This window comes from Monodon monoceros, unplaced genomic scaffold (genome assembly GCF_005190385.1).
Source record: "Monodon monoceros isolate NGI ecotype Baffin Bay Population unplaced genomic scaffold, NGI_Narwhal_1 Super_Scaffold_6, whole genome shotgun sequence".
In the NCBI taxonomy this organism is placed as follows: domain Eukaryota; kingdom Metazoa; phylum Chordata; class Mammalia; order Artiodactyla; family Monodontidae; genus Monodon; species Monodon monoceros.
In genome coordinates this window covers 96,531,635-96,554,231 of record NW_021703783.1, presented here as the reverse complement: position 1 = coordinate 96,554,231, position 22,597 = coordinate 96,531,635, and the positions used below count along the sequence as shown (strand labels likewise).

Sequence of the window (22,597 nt, the reverse complement as noted above, 5' to 3'; positions counted from 1 at the left end):
CTGCCCCGGACCCCCGGCCCTCCGACAGCACCCCCAGGGGCCTGAGCCTTGCTCTCGGCCCCGGACCCCCGGCGCTCGGACAACACGGCAGGCCAGACCCCCGCCCTACCCCCCACCCGAGAGGTTCCACCCTGGACCCTCCTCTCCTACCCCCGCCCTGCCCCGCCCCCGTGGGCTTCTTCGGCCCTCAGCTTTGGTCACCTCTCCTCTCCATCCCCTTCCCTTTCTCATCCAAAAAGATTAAGTGGGAGCGAGATCGGGAGGAAGTCATTGGTTCCAAGGAGCCCGAATAACCATTTGGATCCAAGGAAGCTTCGCAGGAATATTGTGAAAATGGTCGCGTTTGTTGAGCTTATTCCTGAGTTCCTGGCCCCGCTCTTTTTTTTTAATCCTCACAAATGGCTATGATCCCCATTTTACAGTGGAGAAAACTGAGGTTCAGAGGGGCCAGATGAGTTTCCAAGGTTGCCCAGTAAGTGGCAGAGTCTGAACTGGAGTTGGGGCCTGGCCAGGCTCCCTTTGGCTCCATGATGGGAAACTGGGGTAATGAGCAGGGCAGGTGGAGTAGGGCCTAAAAGGATAGTGACCTTGAGAGCCTTCTCAAATCTGGAGTCTCCAGTTTGGCTCTCTTAGCCCAGCTTTCCTTTCTTAGCCTCAGTAAATCAATTTATTTGACAGACACGAATAGGACACTGGAATGTGTGCTTTCCCCGCACACCAAATCTGGAATATAATTACTGTGAAACTATTGTGAAATTTCTGTCGCCTTATAAAAACAGCTGCTGTTGAAGGTTTTCTTTTGCACTTAGTATATGCGAAAGAATACCTGAGCTTAGATGCATTCACATATTTGAAGATTTCCTTGCCTCTTCTGTGTAATATATTTCCTCATTTTCACTTTATTCTGTTATCAGAAAACATTGAAAAAATAGTTACAGGAATCACTCCCGCACCGTTACCCTAACTAACCTCCACTCTTTTATTGGGGAGTTACTGAGCCCGCCACCGGGGATTTTCACCTTTTAACTGGTGATTACGTGAAGGGTTGCTCAGTTACGTTTTGCAGCTCCAAACAGTGCAATACTTGGAATGAGTATCTGTGCAGACTCTTGAACATCGTTTAGTCCATGCCCATTACCATTCAAGATCCTGTGAAAATGGTGCTTTGAACTTGTTTAACCTAGTGCCAAACGAGTTTCAAAATAATATTTCTTTCCCTAACTTAAAAATACTTTTTGTGATTAACAACATATCTTAACGTGATTGTGAAAATGTCTTTACAAATCCTCTTGCTCTCCCTAGATCCACATGCCCTGGAAGCTCAACTCCCCTCTAGAGAATCACTGGTATCCTAGAGACTATGCTTAGAATCGGGTAAAGCCAGTGTGGATCATTTCAGCAGTGTCTTCAGTACCATCTGTCCACAACAGAAATTTCTGGTTTACTTATTTTTCAATTTTGCCTAAAGTGTTAACATTCTTTTTGCTATATGAAGGCCCAAACTCAATATAGTACTTACCCATGACCGATTTAATGGATGATATTCTGTTTGTGTTCATTTGAGCACTTGTTGGTAGATCATCATTTTTTAAAATCGTACAGAATTACTGGCACATTCAGATAGAATTTGTTAAACCAACTGATAATTTCCCATCATGCTCATTTCCTGTTATACTTTAATTTAGTTGGTCATACTTTTTGTAATAATTTTCTATTGTCACCACCTGCCAAAACTTGACATGTTCTCATTTGTTTGTTTTTATCTATTTATTTTTTAATTTTTTTACTTTTTCAATTTTTTGGCCATGCCACATGGCACGTGGGATCTCAGTTTCCCAACCAGGGATCGAACCCGCACCCCCTGCATTGGAAGCATGGAGTCTTAACCACTGGACCACCAGGGGAGTCCCTTGTTTGTTGTCAATAAAATCTAATTTGGGGCTTTTTATGGGTAGCAGAAATTTTTCATTTTAAATTTTAACATTCGTGTTTTCCACTCAGATGCAGCAAATAAATGGTTGTTGCCTATATATAATGTGGAGCAAAAGAAGGTGTGTAGATTAAGACAGCTCCTGCTCTGAAGGTATAGGGAGTATAAGAAAATGACACACTAATTGAAATAGAAAGCCAGATAACACTGTTTATGAAACTTTAAACAAGAAAAATACAACATCTGATTTGGGGAGTTTTGAGCAGGAAGAGGTGAAGATTAGGAAAGGCTTTCTAGAGGAGTTGGCATTTGACCTGGGCTCAAAGCATAAAGAGTATTTTTCCAGGGGTTTGTGAAAGTCTATTTGTGGGGCAGGTAATAGTCCAAATTGGCCAGAATATAGTGCATATTTAGGGAAGTTGTGGGATATAATGGAATTCTGTTGGATAAGTCCTTGCCAGAGTGAAGAGTTTATATTTAAGTTTCTGGAAAAAAAGTTAGACTTTGAAGGATTTTTATCAGTGAACTACCACAAGGGTGCCTGAGTCTATCTAAGGCCATCCTCTCCACTGTGCTTTGGATCCTGTCCCCTCCTCAGTTCTTTGCTTTTGTAATTATTATCTTTCTCTCTTGAATTGTATCTTTCTCCCTTATTGGATAATTTTCATTGGCATAAATACATACATGCCTTATGAACACTCTCAGGACATCGAGGATCAGTTGATGTGTGAAAAGCAAGTATAGTACAATGTTAATTGTAGAATTTAGTGGTAAATATATGGATTTTTACTATGAAATTCTTTCAACTTTCTTGTATGTTTGAAAATTTTATGATGAAATGCTTGGGGGGAAATCCCTTGAACCTCACTGTCTCCTTAGGCTATTGCCCCATTTTTTTTTTTTTATCAGTACAGCAAAACTCTCTGAAACCATTGTCTGTAGTTCCATTCTCTTCTCAGCCGCCTTGATTCAGTTCTTAGCCTCAAAGTCTATGGAAATGACACTTATCTAGGTCACTGTTGAGCTATATCTTATAAAAGTCAGCGGTTAGTTCCCTGTCCTCATCCTGTTTGACATTTCAGCAGCATTTCATTCATTTAAAAGTAATTGAGTGCCTACTGTGTGTCATGCACTGTTCTAGGTTGTTGGGGATTCATCAGTGAACATGATATAAAAATTCCTGCCTGTATAGAACTGACATTCAAGTGCAGAGAGACAGACAACAAACTAAATATGAAAAGTATATAGAATATTAAAGTGTTAAGGGGTTTTTTTGTTTATTTTTTATAAATTTATTTATTTTTGGCTGCGTTGGGTCTTCGTTGCTGTGTGCGGGCTTTTCTCTAGTTGCAGCGAGTGGGGGCTGCTCTTCGTTGCAGTGCGCGGGCTTCTCACTGCGGTGGCTTCTCTTGTTGCGGAGCACGGGCTCTAGGCGCACGGGATTCAGTAGTTGCAGCCCGTGGGCTCAGTAGTTGTGGCTCCCGGGCTCTAGAGCGCAGGCTCAGTAGCTGTGGCGCACGGGCTTAGTTGCTCCGCGGCATGTGGGATCTTCCCGGTCCAGGGCTCAAACCCGTGTCCCCTGCGTTGGCAGGCGGATTCTTAATTAAACACTGAGCCACCACGGAAGCCCCTAAAGTGTTAAGTTTTAAAGAGAAACAAGGGAGGGGAATAGTAAATGCTGGGGGTGTTTTAAAAGAGGTTGGTCATGGGAAGGCCTTGCTGTCAAGGAGGCAAGGTAGACCACATTTCATCTCTCCCTCCTTTCCCCAGGTGGTCTCATCCAGTCCCATCCTTAAGCTACTGACTTTCCAAATTATATTTCCAGCCTATAATATTTAGCATTTAGTTTCCTATTTCTAGTAGCCATCTAAAACAATATAATCAGGAAGAGTAGTTAATTTCCTCTCCCCCACCACTACCAAACAACAAACCTGTTCCTTCTTAGGTCTTTACCAGCTCAGTAAAGGGCACAATTTACTCATTTATTCAGACAGAAAGCCAGAGTAATTCTTGATTCCTCCTTTTACCTTCTACACCCCACTTTCCTCATCCAGTCACCTATAAATCTTAATGACTCTACCTCTGAAATGCATCCTGAATCCAACTGTTTCTTGCCACTCTTCACTATTACAGCTGAAGCTGCTAGAGCTCTCATTTGGACTATCGCTATAATCTCCTAACAGGTCCTTCTGCTTCCTTTTTTGTCTCTGTGCAGTGCGTTCTCACTGCACTTGGAGTAAAATCCATATTTCTTACCATGATCCACAAAGCCCTTTATAATCTGACCCCTGTATGTTTCTCTTCTCAAATATTCTCTTCCTCCACATTTACTGTTCTCTGGTCAGAATTGCTTTTTTAGCTTTCCTTACACAGACCAAGCTCATTGCTATTTCTGGGTTTTAGCATTTTCTGTTCCTTGGACTTAGAATGCCTTTCTCACAGGGTTTCATATGGCTGCTACCTTAATAAATTCTCCATCATCCTTGATAAATTCTCCCTGTCACAGCCAATATATTACCCATCATTCCAGTCCTGCCTCATTAATAACCTTGTCCCCTTCCCTCCGTTGCCGCTGCTATCACATTATTTCACACTCATCATTTCTTCCTTGGATTAATGCAGTCACCTTTTAGCTAAGTTCCCAACCTCTGGTCTTACCCTACTTTAATCCATGTGGCACACTGCTGCCACAGTAATCTTCATTTGTTCCTTCAAGAAAGAAGATTCATTTTATTTTTTTGAGGAAAAGGCATTTGACAAAACTCAATATCCATTTCCATCAATAGTTTTTTCCAGATGGTGTGATTTTTCAGGTGATTTTTAAAATACTTTTCTGTTTTCCAAAACCCTACATTGAATGGTTTACTGTTCTAATCAGGATAAAAATGTTATTTTAAAAAACCATTTTAGATAATCCAGAATGGCAGCTGAATTCTTAAAAATAATATTTTATTATTACAAAAGCACTGTATATGAATTGTAAAAAATTAGAAAATAAACGAGTAAAAAAGTATTCCCACAATCCAGAGAGTACTATTGTAATGCCTTAGGACATGTCCATGTAGATCTTTTTCCTTGCAAACTTTTTTTTTTTAAATGAAAATGAGGTTATACAATACATACTGTTGTATAACTCACTCTTTTCAGACAATTATCCTCACCTTTCTTTCTTAGTGCATTTCATTTGATGCACAGCTCAAATTCACATTTCCTCAGTTTACTCCATAGTGTTCTTTGACCAAACCATTTTCCATCCCAGAATCACATATTGCATCTGATTGTTATATCCCTTAGATCTCTATTAATTTAGCATAGTTCTTTTTTAAATTTATAACAGACTCATTGAAAAGGTTGAAAACGTTTTTCCATAGAATGTTTAGATGTGTCTGATTGCTTCCTTATGATGTAGTTTAGTTTGTTCCTCTATCCCCTCCATTTTTTTGAACTGGAAGATGTCTAAAAAGTTGATGGTTCAAAATTAAAGATTTTTGGCTAGACTTCATTTTAGGTGCTATTGTGTACTTCACATTACCTTATATCACATAATATCTGGTGATGCTAAGATTGACCCCTGGATTAGGGTGGTGACAGTGATCTCTCCATTATACAGTTAGCTGTAACCTTTCTAGCCTAATGTTCTAGTGTTACTTTGGCATTATACAAATATTCTCTATCAACCATTTACCCAAATGGTTTTAATGCCAATTAATAATCTTGCCTGAGCCAGTATTTCATTCAGGTTTGCAAAACCAGGTTTTTCTAATCCTGTCATGCTTTCTACATTCATTGGATGATATTCCCATATTTAAAAAAAAAAGTTTTACTTCATTAATTGGGGTTATTTGATTAACATAAAATGCAGTTTGCACTGTAAAATCAGAATAAATGTGTGCCCCTTTTAGTTGGTATTTTCAAAGAAAAGAGTTTTGGGTTTGTTTTGCGGTATGCGGGCCTCTCACTGTTGTGGCCTCTCCTGTTGCGGGGCACAGGCTCCGGATGCGCAGGCTTAGCGGCCATGGCTCACGGGCCCAGCTGCTCCGCGGCATGTGGGACCTTCCCAGAGCGGGGCATGAACCCGTGTCCCCTGCATCGGCAGGCGGACTCTCAACCACTGCGCCACCAGGGAAGCCCAGAAAAGAGTTTTAATAGGGCAAATAGTGAAAGTGAGTTTTTCTTTTTTTGTTGTTGGTATCATTATGGACACATGGATTTTGTTTTCACCTTTTATTTGGTTTTTTTTTTGAATTTTATTTTATTTACTTTTTTATACAGCAGGTTCTTATTAGTCATCAGTTTTATACACATCAGTGTATACATGTCAATCCCAATCGCCCAGTTCATCACACCACCACCACACCCCACCCCCGCCGCTTTACCCCCTTGGTGTCCATACGTTTGTTCTCTACATCTGTGTCTCAATTTCCGCCCTGCAAACCGGTTCATGTGTACCATTTTTCTAGGTTCCACATATATGCGTTAATATACGATATTTGTTTTTCTCTTTCTGACTTACTTCACTTTATATGACAGTCTCTAGATCCATCCACGTCTCAACAAGTGACCCAATTTCGTTCCTTTTTATGGGTGAGTAATATTCCATTGTATATATGTACCACATCTTCTTTATCCATTCGTCTGTTGATGGGCATTTAGGTTGCTTCCATGACCTGGCTATTGTAAACAGTGCTGCAGTGAACATTGGGGTGCATGTGTTTTTTTGAATTATGGTTTTCTCTGGGTATATGCCCAGTGGTGGGATTGCTGGATCATATGGTAATTGTATTTTTAGTTTTTTAAGGAACCTCCATACTGTTCTCCATAGTGGCTGTATCAATTTACATTCCCACCAACAGTGCAAGAGGGTTCCCTTTTGTCCACACCCTCTCCAGCATATGTTGTTTGTACATTTTCTGATGAAGCCCATTCTGACTGGTGTGAGGTGATACCTCATTGTAGTTTTGATTTGCATTTCTCTAATAATTAGTGATGTTGAGCAGCTTTTCATGTGCTTCTTGGCCATCTGTATGTCTTCGTTGGAGAAATGTCTATTTAGGTCTTCTGCCCATTTTTGGATTGGGTTGTTTGGTTTTTTAATATGGAGCTGCATGAGCTGTTTATATATTTTGGAGATTAATCCTTTGTCCGTTGATTCGTTTGCAAACATTTTCTCCCATTCTGAGGGTTTTTTGTCTTGTTTATGGTTTCCTTTGCTGTGCAAAAGCTTTGAAGTTTCATTAGGTCCCATTTATTTATTTTTGTTTTTATTTCCACTACTCTAGGAGGTGGATCAAAAAAGATCTTGCTGTGATTTATGTCAAAGAGTGTTCTTCCTATGTTTTCCTCTAAGAGTTCTATAGTGTCCGGTCTTATATTTAGGTCTCTAATCCCTTTTGAGTTTATTTTTGTGGATGGTGTTAGGGAGTGTTCTGATTTCATTCTTTTACATGTAGCTGTCCAGTTTTCCCAGCACCTCTTATTGAAGGGACCGTCTTTTCTCCATTGTATATCCTTGCCTCCTTTGTCATAGATTAGTTGACCATAGGTGCATGGGTTTATCTCTGGGCTTTCTATCTTGTTCCATTGATCTATGTTTCTGTTTTTGTGCCAGTACCATATTGTCTTGATTACTATAGCTTTGTATAGTATAGTTTGAAGTCAGGGAGTCTGATTCCTCCAGCTCTGTTTTTTTCCCTCAAGACTGCTTTGGCTATTCGGGGTCTTTTGTGTCTCCATACAAATTTTAAGAATTTTTTTGTTCTAGTTCCATAAAAAATGCCATTGGTAATTTGATAGGGATTGCATTGAATCTGTAGATTGCTTTGGGTAGTATAGTCATTTTCACAATATTGATTCTTCCAATCCAAGACCATGGTATATATCTCTCCATCTGTTGGTATCATCTTTAATTTCTTTCATTGGTGTCTTATAGTTTTCTGCATACAGGTCTTTTGTCTCCCTAGGTAGGTTTATTCCTAGGTATTTTATTCTTTTTGTTACAGTGGTAAATGGGAGTGTTTCCTTAATTTCTCTTTCAGATTTTTAATCATTCATGTATAGGAATGCAAGAGATTTCTGTGCATTAATTTTGTATCCTGCAGCTTTACCAAATTCATTGATTAGCTCTAATAGTTTTCTGGTGGCATCTTTAGGATTCTCTATGTATAGTATCATGTCATCTGCAAACAGTGACAGTTTTACTTCTTCTTTTCCAATTTGTATTCCTTTTATTTCTTTTTCTTCTCTGATTGCCGTGGCTAGGATTTCCAAAACTATATTGAATAATAGTGGTGAGAGTGGACATCCTTGTCTTGTTCCTGATCTTAGAGGAAATGCTTTCAGTTTTTCACCATTGAGAATGATGTTTGCTATGGGTTTGTGGTATATGGCCTTTATTATGTTGAGGTAGGTTCCCTCTCTGCCCACTTTCTGGAGAGTTTTTATCATAAATGGGTGTTGAATTTTGTCAAAAGCTTTTTCTGCATCTATTGAGATGATCATATGGTTTTTATTCTTCAGTTTGTGAATATGGTGTATCACATTGATTTGCGTATATTGAAGAATCCTTGCATCCCTGGGATAAATCCCACTTGATCATGGTGTATGATCCTTTTAATGTGCTGTTGGATTCTGTTTGCTAGTATTTTGTTGAGGATTTTTGCATCTATATTCATCAGTGATATTGGCCTGTAATTTTCTTTTTTTGTCATATCTTTGTCTGGTTTTGGTATCAGGGTGATGGTGGCCTCATAGAATGAGTTTGGGAGTGTTCCCCTGCAATTTTTTGGAAGAGTTTGAGAAGGATGGGTGTTAGCTCTTCTTTAAATGTTTGATAGAATTCACCTGTGAAGCCATCTGGTCCTGGACTTTTGTTTGTTGGAAGATTTTTAATCACAGTTTCAATTTCATTACTTGTGATTGGTCTGTTCATATTTTCTATTTCTTCCCGGTTCAGTCTTGGAAGGTTATACCTTTCTAAGAATTTGTCCATTTCTTCTAGGTTGTCCATTTTATTGGCATAGAGTTGCTTGTAGTAGTCTCTTAGGATGCTTTGTATTTCTGCGGTGTCTGTTGTAACTTCTCCTTTTTCATTTCTAAGTTTATTGATTTGAGTCCTCTCTGTCTTTTTCTTGATGAGTCTGGCAAATGGTTTATCAATTTTGTTTATCTTCTCAAAGAACCAGCTTTTAGTTTTATTCATCTTTGCTGTTGTTTTCTTTGTTTCTATTTCATTTATTTCTGCTCTGACCTTTATGATTTCTTTCCTTCTGCTAACTTTGGGTTTTGTTTGTTCTTCTTTCTCTGGTTCCTTTAGGTGTAAGGGTAGATTGTTTATTTGAGATTTTTCTTGTTTCTTGAGGTAGGCTTGTATAGCTATAAACTTCCCTCTTAGAACTGCTTTTGCTGCATCCCATAGGTTTTGGATCATCATGTTTTCATTGTCATTTGTCTCTAGGTATTTTTTGATTTCCTCTTGATTTCTTCAGTGATCTCTTGGTTATTTAGTAACGTATTGTTTAGCCTCCATGTGTTTGTGTTTTTTACGTTTTTTTCCCTGTAATTCATTTCTAATCTCATAGTGTTGTGGTCAGAAAAGATGCTTGATATGATTTCAATTTTCTTAAATTTACTGAGGCTTGAATTGTGACCCAGGATGTGATCTATCCTGGAGAATGTTCCATGCGCACTTGAGAAGAAAGTGTAATCTGCTGTTTTGGGATGGAATGTCCTATAAATATCAATTAAATCTATCTGGTCTATTGTGTCATTTAAAGCTTCTGTTTCCTTATTTATTTTCATTTTGGATGATCTGTCCATTGGTATAAGTGAGGTTTTAAAGTCCCCCACTATTATTATGTTGCTGTCGATTTCCTCTTTTATAGCTGTTAGCAGTTGCCTTATGTATTGAGGTGCTCCTATGTTGGGTGCATATATATCTATAATTGTTATATCTTCTTCTTGGATTGATCCCTTGATCATTATGTAGTGTCCTTCCTTGTCTCTTGTAACATTCTTTAAAGTCTATTTTATCTGATATGAGTATTGCTACTCCAGCTTTCTTTTGATTTCCATTTGCATGGAATATCTTTTTCCACCCCCTCACTTTCAGTCTGTATGTGTCCCTAGGTCTGAAGTGGGTCTCTTGTAGACAGCATATATATGCTGTCTTGTTTTTTATCCATTCAGCAAGCCTGTGTCTTTTCACTGGAGCATTTAATCCATTCATGTTTAAGGTAATTATCGACACGTATGTTCCTAAGACCATTTTCTTAATTGTTTTGGGTTTGTTTCTGTAGGTCCTTTTCTTCTCTTGTGTTTCCCACGTAGAGAAGTTCCTTTAGCATTTGTTGTAGAGCTGGTTTGGTGGTGCTGAATTCTCTTAGCTTTTGCTTGTCTGTAAAGCTTTTGATTTCTCCATTGAATCTGAATGAGATCCTTGCCGGGTAGAGTAATCTTGGTTGTAGGTTCTTCCCTGTCATCACTTTAAGTATATCATGCTTCTTCCTTCTGGCTTGTAGAGTTTCTGCTGAGAAATCAGCTGTTAACCTTATGGGAGTTCCCTTGTATGTTATTTGTCGTATTTCCCTTGCTGCTTTCAATAATTTTTCTTTGTCTTTAATTTTTGCCAATTTGATTACTATGTGTCTTGGCATGTTTCTCCTTGGGTTTACCCTGTATGGGACTCTCTGTGCTTCTTGGACTTGGGTGGCTATTTCCTTTTCCATGTTAGGGAAGTTTTCAACTATAATCTCTTCAAATATTTTCTCAGGTCCTTTCTCTCTCTCTTCTCCTTCTGGGACCCTATAATGCGAATGTTGTTGCGTTTAATGTTGTCCCAGAGGTCTCTTAGGCTGTCTTCATTTCTTTTCATTCTTTTTTCTTTATTCTGTTTTCCTGGCACTGAGTTCCACAATTCTGTGTTCCAGATCACTTATCCGTTCTTCTGCCTCAGTTTTTCTGCCATTGATTCCTTCTAGTGTAGTTTTCATTTCAGTTATTGTATTGTTCATCTCTGTTTGTTTGTTCTTTAATTCTTCTAGGTCTTTGTTAAACATTTCTTGCATCTTCTTGATCTTTGCCTCCATTCTTTTTCCGAGGTCCTGGATCATCTTCACTATCATTATTCTGAATTCTTTTTCTGGAAGGTTGCCTATCTCCACTTCATTTAGTTGTTTTTCTGGGGTTTTATCTTGTTCCTTCATCTGGTACATAGCCCTCTGCCTTTTCATCTTGTCTATCTTTCTGTGAATGTGGTTTTTGTTCCACAGGCTGCAGGATTGTAGTTGTTCTTGCTTCTGCTGTCTTCACCTTTCTTTTAAATCCTGTTATTTTTCTCTCTGGTCATCTATGCAACATTCCATTTCTGAGTCTAGAGCAGGGGTCAGCAAACTTTTTCTGAACTTGGCACAGCTTAATCATGCATTGAAGAACTTCCCAAGTGATCCTCCCTTTCTTGCTGCCTGCTCAGCTGAAGACACTCATTTTGCTTCACAGATGTATTCGCTTCTGTCCTACTCTTGAGCAAGGAGAAGCAGAGAAAACTGAGCAGCTCACAAGGTGGATACTGTTAAAAGAGAAAAAAAAAAAAGGACACCTGGATTTTCATTGGTGCAGTGTGTTTTGTTTTGTTTTTTTATAAATTTATTTATTTTTAGCTGTGTTGGGTCGTCATTGCTGTGCACAGGCTTTCTCTAGTTGTGGTGAGTGGGGGCTACTCTTTGTTGCAGTGTGCAGGCTTCTCATTGTCGTGGCTTCTCTTGTTGCGGAGCACGGGCTCTAGGCACACAGGCATGTTGGCATGTGGGCTCAGTAGTTGTGGCTTGTGGGCTCTAGACCTCAGGCTCATTAGTTGTGGCGCACAGGCTTAGTTGCTCCGCGGCATGTGGGATCTTCCCGAGCCAGGGCTCGAACCCGTGTCCTTTGCATTGGCAGGCAGGTTCTTAACCACTGTGCCACCAGGGAAGCCCGGTACACTGTGTTTTTAATCCACCAAAATCATTCTTTTTGATGCTCAGATTTTCGTAACTTTAATCAGTGGGAGCTCCTTCAAGCTGCCTCCTGTGTCCTTTGGTCATGACCTCATTAATATTTGAAAGCTTCCTTGCTTTCTAACGTAAGATGTCCCAGTTTTCAGGCTTATCTTCAATTTTCTCTGCCTCAGACTTGGAATTAGCCACTTCTCCAATGATTTCTGGTTTTTTTTAGAAGGTAAGGTATTAAAGACCGCCATCTGGGAACTAGAATATTCAGTGCATTTGGGTAACAGTGGTTCTGGGTCATTTCAGAGGATGGGGCTAGAAAATGCGTAAAGTGCTTTTTCAGATTTGTTCTTTTTTTTAAATAATAACAGCTTTATTGAAATGTCATTTGCATATCATAAAATTCATCCTTTTAAAGTGTACACTTCAGTGATGTTTAGTATATTCATAGAGTTGTATAACCATCATCAGTATCTAATTCTAGAATATTTTCATTATCCCAAACAGAAACCTTGTACCCATTAGTAATCATTCCCCATTATCTCCTCTCTACCCAGTCCCTGGCAACCACTAATCTACTTTCTGTCGCTATGGATTTGCCTGTTCTGGACATTTCATATAAATGGAATCATACAATATGTGGCCCTTTGTGTCTGGCTTTACATTTCCATTGTCAATGAATAAGGGTTCAGATTTCTCCACATCTTCACCAGCAGTTGTTTGTTATTGTTTGTGTGATTTCTTTTAGCCATCCTAGTTGATATGAAGTGGTATTTCATTATAGTTTTGATTTGCTTTTTCCTAATTACCAATATGATTTTGAACATCTTTTCATGTTACAGTAATTTTTAAAATTTGAGTTCATGCTGATATTTTTCCATTTACTTTTTAAAAAAATTTAATTAATTAGGCTGCATTGGGTCTTCGTTGCTGTGCGCGGGCTTTCTCTAGTTGTGGCAAGCAGGGGCTACTCTTCGTTGCGGTGCACGGGCTTCTCATTGCAGTGGCTTCTCTTGTTGCGGAGCACGGGCTCTAGGTGCGTGGGCTCAGTAGTTGTGGCATGCGGGCTCAGTAGTTGTGGCTCGTGGGCTCTAGAGTGCAGGCTCAGTAGTTGTGGTGCACGGGCTTAGTTGCTCCACGGCATGTGGGATCTTCCCGGAGCAGGGCTCGAACCCGTGACCACTGCACCACCAGGGAAGTCCCTCCATTCACTTTTAACTGTGTTTTCACTGTTCCTTGCTTTTTGTCATTGTAAATATTTTTTCTTACTCTGAAAACCTTATTTCCTAATATGACTAATATAATTACTTATTTGCTTTAACTTAAAATATAAAGAAAACTGTCTTAAACTACCAATAACATTATAAATGATAAAGCAACTGAAGGAAATTTGAAATTCCTTTGTACTTCTTTTTGGTTCTTAGAATGGATCCTACTAAGAATGTACAGTCAGAATTCTGTGATCTGAAGTCCCTTGAAATAAATCATTTCTCAGTATGCCTATGTTACCAATTTAATATTCAGTTAAGTTTACTTGTTTGTGATTGTTTTCATTTATGGGATTTTTTCAATTTACGGTTTTTTTTTTAAAATCAGGAATGCATATACATACTTTAAAGGTCAAAACTCTATGGAAAAGTATACACAGAAATCTTGCTTCTACCCCTGCTCCCTGTATCTGTCAGGGTCCCAACAGGAAACAAGTGGCACACTCAAATTAGGACAGTTTGAGGAAGATTTATTTACAAAGGGACTAATTACAAAGGTGTGGGAGGGCTGTAGAGGAATCCCAAGGAATAGAGGGATCACACAGCTAGCAGCAGTGGAGCTGCTGCCACCCCAAGGCTCAGAGAGGAAGGAACCCACAAGGAACTTCAAAAAGCCAGTGACCTGGTGTTGAAGGGCACAGCAAGTCAGAAGCCACCTTACAGAGGAAAATAGGGAAGTAAATACCCTGACCTCACTCTTTTCCCTTCTTCCCTCCTGCCAGGGCTCTCCATTGGCCAAATCCAACTAGAAGCTCAAAGGCATGAGAGCTTGTGGATAAAGGCAGAAGCAGGGTGGGGCAAACAGAAGGGGTCCAACTCAGTTTCTGTGTCCCACTCTTCTTCACCTTCTATACATAACCATTAATTTCTTGATTATTCTTCAGTGTTTCTTTATGCAAATGCTAGCAAATATGTGTGTATTGTTATTCCCAACCCCACACTTTTTCTTTAAGTAAAAGTTCGTATTTGGTTTTTTGCTATATATGCTGTTATGTACTTTTCTTTTTTCATTTCCCACTTCCTCTTCTGTTCTCTTGTTGCTGTGTAATTGTCCATTGTGTGGCTGTTACATAGTTATATCAAGTGGTCCTTTAATTTTTGGACACTTAAGTTGTTTCCAATCTACTTCTGTTAGAAATGACTTATAATTGTATAATTGTGTATTTGCCATTGTGTAGTTTTGCACATGTATCAGGGAGATAGATTTCCAGAAGTGGAATTGCTGGTTCAAAAGCTAAGTTATAATTTAGTTAGCTATTGCCAAACTACCCCCCACAGTGGTTGTATCATTTTGTACTCCCAACAGTAATTTAATGAGAGGTCCTGTTTAAGAATATGTTTTCAAAATTTTGGATTTTTGCCAGTCTAGTAAGTGAGAAATGGTAGTCAAAACAGTTTTAATTTACATTTCTCTTATTATGACTGAGCTCAAGTGTCTTTTCATATGGTTAAGGGCCTTTTGTATTTCTGTTTCTCTGAATTGCCCTTTTATGTTCTTTGCCCATTTTTCTGGTGGGTTGTTATCTCAGAAATCCTTATAAAATGTATCTGAAAACGTCACTGCTATTCCTAAAATCCTTTATGGCTTCACATAATCTTCAGCATGAAGTTTATTTCTCTCTTATCATTTCCAACCTTGTAAGCTTTGCTCTACCTCTATATTATTACTTACCCTTTTCTCACTGGAATGGTACCTTGCTTTTCCATTTGTACTAAGGATCAAGCTATCATCTTTTCCTGGAGTGGTTATGTTTACCTTCAGCACTGCCTCCCCAAACTTCTACTTACTCTTTAAAACTTAGCCCAGAATTATCTCCTGCAGAGTCTACTCAGAGTCTCAAGTCGTTAGTGCTTCTCTTAAATGCTTCATAGTTCTTTGTGTTAATTTTATCTTAGAACTTACTATAGTAAGTTATAATTTCCTCCTTTTAGTGGGAAGAGTATAGATTTTGGAATCAGACGCCTAACCCCAAAACATGATTTGTTTGACTTTGAGCCTCTGCTTTTTTACTTATGAAATGCAAATTAAATATCTATCTCATAGGATTATTGCAAAGACTGAATAAAATAATAGATGTGGAGTGTCTGGCACAAAATGAGGTTCAATAAAAATTGATCATATTCCCCACTGTAAGTACCTTAGGGGAAAATTCTACATACTGTTTCTTTTTAGCCTGAGTACTTAGGAGAATGCCTGATTAATAGGTGTTCTATAAATGTTTGTAGAATGAATGAATGCATTTGAAGAGGCAAGAGAGTGAAGGTTGAGTCCAGCTAGGAGGCTCTTGGGAGTAAGGAGTACTTGAATAACTAGAAGGATGGTAAAGAAGGAGCAGATTGGAAGAGATATGCAGAGCTGAAATAAAAAAGGAACTTATGGGGCTTCCCTGGTGGCGCAGTGGTTGAGAGTCTGCCTGCTAATGCGGGGGACACAGGTTTGAGCCCTGGTCTGGGAGGATCCCACATGCCTCGGAGCAACTAGGCCCGTGAGCCACAACTACTGAGCCTGCGCGTCTGGAGCCTGTGCTCTACAACAAGAGAGGCCGCGATAGTGAGAGGCCCGTGCACCGCGATGAAGAGTGGCCCCCGCTTGCCACAACTAGAGAAAGCTCTTGCACAGAAACGAAGACCCAACACAGCAAAAATAAATAAATTAATTAATTTTTTTAAAAAAAGGAACTTACCAGCTGTTGCTAAGAGGGCAAATGAGTGGCAAATATTGAGGTTTTGAGATGGGAGAGTGATACTGTAATTTTTATGTCTTTGAATATTTGGTTCATCTTCATCAAGTAATGATAGTCTAAAAGGTAACTCTTCCAGAATTATTATTTTCCTGATGTTGGTTTTGAATTATTTATAGCAGAGGTTCCTGCTCTGACCATTACAAAACTTAACTTGGTTCATTAATTCATTCATTTTTGCCAACAGGTGGTTGTTAAGCTAGGCACTTAACAAATGTTTCCTGACCATCCTATCTGAAGTTACCTCTCCCAGTTACTGTCTATTTCATCACTCAGTTTGTTTCCTCATGATACTTATAATATATAATTCTTTTTTGTTTATTGTTTGACTTTCTTAATAGATCATAACATTCATTAGACAGAGTTGTGTCTCTCTTGTTCTTTTACTGTATCCTTATGACCTAGCACACAAAAGAATTAATGTAATGAATGAATTTGGATGGGGAAGTGTTTATTTTAGGTAGACTTTCAATAAGGATTGACCAAAACCAGTTTCTGTTTAATTCTGTTACTGTGAGACTTAATAATTCAATTGTTCGTTTGGTCCTATATATGTAACCATCTTACAATAGCTCTCAATCTGCAGATTATCAGTTAATCCAAAAAAGCCATGTTTCATACCTGTTAGTTAACTGAGACTTAGTTAAATACATTTGCAGCATTTTTAACCACTTCTAGTTCTTTTTAGAAAGATCATGAACTTCTAAAACTAAGCCGTATTTCCAGTGATTGGCAGTATTCTCTTGTTTATGTTACTTTCCCTGCTTTTGGCACTAGAAATTTAAATTGCTTGTGGATATGAGGGAACGAATGTGAAAAAGAAAGAAAATTAAGTACAGATGGTATAGCTGAAATGACATTGCACCTTGGAAATTGTCTTAAACTATTGGCTCATGGTTGGAGAACAGTTTGCCATTTGAGTTGGGAGTCCCCAAGACTACCCCCAGTTTCAGTGATTCACTAGGAGGACTCCCAGGACTCAGGATATAGTTGTACCCAGGACTGTTACTCATAACAGCAAAAGGAAACAAAGCAAACTCAGCAAAGGGAAAAGGCACATGAGGAACTCTGAGGAAACCAGGTGCAAGGTTCCATGAATCCTCCCCCAGTGGAGTCACACAGGACAGGCTTAATTCCTCCAGCAACGAGTTGTGACAACACATGTGAGATGTTGTTTACCAAAGAACCTCATTAAAGACTCAACCCCCAGGGTTTTTATTGGGAAATGGTCACATAAGCACCTCTGCCTAGCACATACCAAAATTCCAGACTCCTACAAAGAAAGCAAGTATTCAGCATAAATCATATTGTTTATATAAACAGTTTAGGCACAGTGAAACATTCTTATCAGAAAGTGGTGGAAACCCTCACAGAATCCAAATCCCAATCCCATGATGCCAGCTAACCTTGTAAGCAGGACTTTAAGCAGATAGCAAGCTTGGACATGCTATATAACTTTTCTGCACTACCAACACATACCAATCATAAATATTCTAGCAACCCTAGTCTAGCCTTTGGGAAAATCCTGGAGGTAGCCATTTTTAAAAAATATGTGACACTTAAAATTTATAAAGTGGGGATAACTGAAATTCAGAGAAGTTAAGTGATTTGCCATGGTATAATACTTAATAGCGGGAGAGAGCTGGGGCTTAGATCCATGTATAGATCCTTACATTTAGATAACTTAATACTCTACCATAGCTGCATAGAAACCAGTTATCTACATAAAATTGTTCCGTCACATGCATTTTGAATACAGAAAAGACAGTACTATTTAGATATGTGTATTGGCCCTTGGTAGCCTGGTTTCTTTGGCTCTGGGCAAGGTTTTTTATCATTAAGAATAAATAACTTTTTCTCTCCTTCCCCAGGAAAATCTAATGTAATGGATGCACTTAGTTTTGTAATGGGAGAAAAAATAGCTAATTTGAGAGTGAAAACTATTCAAGAACTTATTCATGGAGCACATATTGGAAAGCCTGTTTCTTCTTCTGCAAGTGTAAAAATTGTATACGTGGAAGAAAGTGGAGAAGAGAAAACATTTGCAAGGACTATCCGAGGTATTTTTTTATCTTGGGTAGCAAGTAATAGAACCTGTTTGATTCTACACCGGACTTTTCTTTAAGCAGACATATTTATTCAAATTCCCCTACTGTTTTCTCCCTGGTTATTCGGTTAAAATGAAGGAGGGAGTCTACCTCAAAGACAGTGATGTCATAAAAGTCCTTCCTGAGGTTCTTTGTTTACGTTTATCTGGTTTTCCTAGTGATGAACTAACTAAATGCGTATTTTTGGTTTGTTTAGAAAGTTTTTCCTACCACCAAAAAGCAAATTGTGTGAAATATTTGACTTTGTATTTTGTTATGATTTATTCATGAATCCCTGTATTTCCTGAGTAAACAAGATTGAGAGTTATGTATATATATTTTTTCTATTTATGCTGGGAGTTTACAGAGCCTCTGTAAGTAGACATTTCTTGGTTTTGTTTTTTGTTGTTTTCAATCTGCCGCTACAACATGGTTCTAATGTTCTAATGTATAAATACTCTTATTAACTTTCCTCAACTTCAATCACAGATAATTTTAGAAATACTTATTATTATGTACATATACCTTAGTGCATAATTTAAGTATTTCACCACTTTATCACCTAGATATTTTCATTGGTTAGTTTTCTCACTTTCTTGGAGTTTTTTAATCAAAAGTCTCCATCTCAGTCAGAGTCCCTAGCTTACTCTATTTACTTAGTAAACCATCATAAATTTATTTTTTCCCATCTTTATTGAGGTATAATTGACAAATAAAAATTGTATATGTTCAAATTGTATAACTTGATGTTTTAATATACATTGTGAAATAATCGCCACAATCAAGCTAATTAACATATGTATCACCTCACACGGTTACTATTTTCTGTGTGTGTGTGAACACTTAAGATCTACCCTCCTAGCAAATTTGAACTATAGTATACAGTATTGTTAACCGTAGTCACATTGCTATACTTAGATCTCCAGAACTTACTCATCTTGCATAAGTGAAACTTTGTACCCCTTGACCCGCATCTCCCCATTTCCCCCTCCCCCAAGCCCCTGGCAACCACCATTCTTCTCTCTGCTTCTATGAGTTTAACTGTTTTAGATTCCACATATAGATGAGATCATTCAATACTTGTCTTTCTGTATGTGGCTTATTTCACTACCATAATGTTCTCCATGTTCATCCATGATGTCACAAATGGCAGGATTTCCTTCTTTTTTAAGGCTGAATAATATTCCTACATTTTCTGTATCCAGCCATCCATTGAAAGACATTTAGGTTGTTTCCATATCTTAGTTATTGTGAATAATGTTGCAATGAACGTAGGAGTGCAAATAACTCTTCAAGGTACAGATTTCATTTTTTTTGTATATATGCTCAGAAGTGGGATTGCTGGCTCATAAGGTAGTTCTATTTTTAATTCTTTTAGGAATCTTCATACTGTTTTCCATAGTGACTGTACCAATTTATATTCCCACCAACAATATTCAAGGGTTTCCTTTTCTTCACATCCTACCAACACTTGTCTTTTGTCTTTTTGATTCTAATAGGCGTGAGGTGACATCTCATTTTGGTTTTGATTTGCATTTTGCTGGTGATTCCTACTATTGAGCACCCTTTAACATACCTGTTTGCCATCTGTATGTCAGCTTTTGAGAAATATCGATTCAGGTTCTTTGCCCGTTTTTAAATTGGGTTATTTGGTTTTTTGCTGTTGAGTTATATGAATTCCTTATTCATTTTGGATATTAACCCCTGTCAGATATGTGGTTCCAAAATATTTTCTCCCATTCTGTAGGTTACCTTTTGCACTCTGTTGATTGATTCCCTTGCTGTGTAGAAGCTTTTCAGTTTGATACAATTCCACTTGTCTATTTTTGCTTTTGTTGCTTGTGCTTTTGGTATCATATCCAAAAAAATCGTTGCCCAGAGCAATGTCAGGAAGCTTTTTCCCTATGTTTTCTTTTAGTAGTTTCATAGTTTCAGGTATTACATTTAAGTCTTTAATCCATTTTGAGTTAATTTTTGTGTATGGTGTCCATTTTGTATAAGGGTCCAATTTTATTCTTCTGTATGTGGATATCCAGTTTTCCCAACACTATTTATTGAAGAGACTGTCTTTTCCCCATTGTGTGTTCTTGGCACCTTTGTTGAAGATCAGTTAACTATAGATGCTTAGATTTCTTTCTGGACTCTCTATTCTATTCCATTGTTCTGTATGTTTTTATGACAATACCACACTGCTTTGATTACTGTGGCTTTGTAATGTAACTCCAGATCAGGAAGTGTGATGCCTCCAGCTTTGTTCTTCTTCCCAGCTCATCTGTCTTAGTCCATTTGGGCTATTATAATAAGATACCACAGACTTCTTAGCTTATAAACTATAGAAAGTTATTTCTCACAGTTCTGGGGACTAAAAATACAAGCTTAGGGTGCCAGCATGGTTGGATGAAGGCTCTCTTCTGTGCAGACTTTTCATTGTATCCTCACATGTGGATGGGACTAGGGAGCCTTGTAGGATCTTTTTATAAGCACACTAATACCATTCATGAGGGCTCCTCTGTCATGACCTAATCACCCCCCAAAGACCTCACCTTCTAACGCCATCACCTTTGGGGTTAGGATTTCATCATATGAATTTAGTGGGGACACAAACATTCAGACCATTCCACCATCCTATTGAAAATTGCAATGCCTCTTTCTCCTACACAGAGACTACCACACCCCCTTCCTACCTCTACTTTACTCCTTAGCACTTAACACTTCCTCGCATGATAGTCATTTTACTTATATATCTCATTTTTGTCTGTCTCCATTATTAGGATATAAGCTCCTTGAGGTCAGACATCTGTTATGTTCACCACTGTAGAGCACTCCTTGGCATGTAGTAGACACTCAATATTTGTTGACTGATTAAATGCATTTATTAACATGTATATTATTGCATAACTGGCTATTTCAGTAAGAAAAAAAATTTATTAAGCTTTCAGTAGTTGTTGATATATGTCTGGTATTTATACTTCCTATAACAGCCTTTATTCTTTTATTTTAGGGGGATGCTCAGAATATTGTTTTAATGATAGTCCTGTGAGTCGTTCTGCTTATATCACAGAGTTAGAAAAGATAGGCATAATAGTCAAAGCACGGAACTGTCTAGTTTTTCAGGTAAATAGCTTGTAGTATTTTATTTTATTCATGATTTTGAAAATATATCATTATATTTTATATGTTGGTGTGCTTAACTATTTTTAAAAGGGAACCGTGGAGTCAATTTCACTGAAAAAACCCAAAGAAAGAACGCAGTTTTTTGAGGAAATCAGCACTTCAGGAGAGCTTATAGGAGAATATGAGGAAAAGAAAAGAAAGTTACAGAAAGCCGAAGAAGATGTACAGTTTCATTTTAATAAGAAAAAAAATGTAGCTGCAGAGCGTAAACATGCAAAATTAGAGAAGGAAGAGGTAAGGTGTCATGATGTAACCAATTAAGTGTTGGATACAAAAACTTTGTGTTAGAATTGTAAGTATTGGTGTGGGGTTACTAAAAAGATTCTTTTAATAACGTAAGACGAATAAAGCCCATTATTCATCAAAGATAAACTTTTTGATGTATTTTCCACTGTTCGGGTTTTTTTCTCCCAAATAGGCAGGACAACCTGCACTGCAAAGATGTCTGATTTTCCCAACTAAAATTAAACTTGAGGGATTTATATCTTACATTGCAGAGACTCTCAGACTTTTGGATCTTGTCCTCTTATACTTTAAAAATTATTGAGGACCCCAAAGAGTTTCTGTTCATGTGGGTTGTGTCTATTTATATGTATTGTATTTAAAATTAAAACTGAGACATTTAAAAAATATATTTTAACGATTAGTATAATAATAAACTCATTTCATATTAACATAAGTAACATATTTTTATGAAAAATAACAGTTTTCTAAAACCAAATAATTAGAAGAGTGGTATTGTTTTACCTTTTTATAATCTCCTTAATATCTAGCTTAATAGAAGACAGATGAATTCTCATATCTGCTTCTGTATTAAATCTTATTTGTGTTAAGACCTAGCAGCTTTACCCTCCATTGGCTTTTACAGCATCAGTGCAGATGTCAACATAGTGAAAAAGGCAAATAAAATCTGAGTAGTATTATGAAACTAGTTTTGACCTCAGGGGTTCCGTGAAAGAGTGAAACTGTAAAACTCTAGGAGGCCATAGCCACACTTTGCGAATGCCATTCTGTGGTAGTTCTTTCTTTTTTTTTTTTCTTAAATTAATTAATTAATTTTTTGGCTGCGTTGGGTCTTCGTTGCTGCGTGCAGGCTTTCTCTAGTTGTGGCAAGCGGGGGCTACTCTGCGTTGCAGTGCGCAGGCTTCTCTTGCTGCGGGGCAAGGGCTCAAGGTGCGCGGGCTTCGATAGTTGTGGCTCGTGGGCTTAGTTGCTCCGCGGCATGTGGGGGCTTCCTGGACCAGGGCTCAAACCCGTGTCCCCTGCATTAGCAGGCGGATTCCCAACCACTGCGCCACCAGGAAAGTCCCTCTGTGGTAGTTCTTGGTGCCCTTCACAATGTCTAATGTAGTGCCTTGTATATTGTTGATAACTGTTTGCCTTTTCAAATACAAATCAGATTCTGTCTTTGTCTTGCATA

At 38.2% G+C, this 22,597-nt stretch overlaps 1 protein-coding gene across 1 annotated transcript in view; it reads left to right on the top strand.

The window, feature by feature from the left end:
• Positions 1–22,597, top strand: part of SMC1B (structural maintenance of chromosomes 1B) — an 85,573-nt gene that overhangs the window by 389 nt on the left and 62,587 nt on the right. Inside the window, exons 2-4 of the mRNA XM_029206744.1 lie at positions 17,788–17,976; positions 21,005–21,117; positions 21,208–21,411. Of these exons, the coding sequence (XP_029062577.1) occupies positions 17,788–17,976; positions 21,005–21,117; positions 21,208–21,411 (506 nt within the window). The remainder of the gene's footprint in view (positions 1–17,787; positions 17,977–21,004; positions 21,118–21,207; positions 21,412–22,597) is intronic.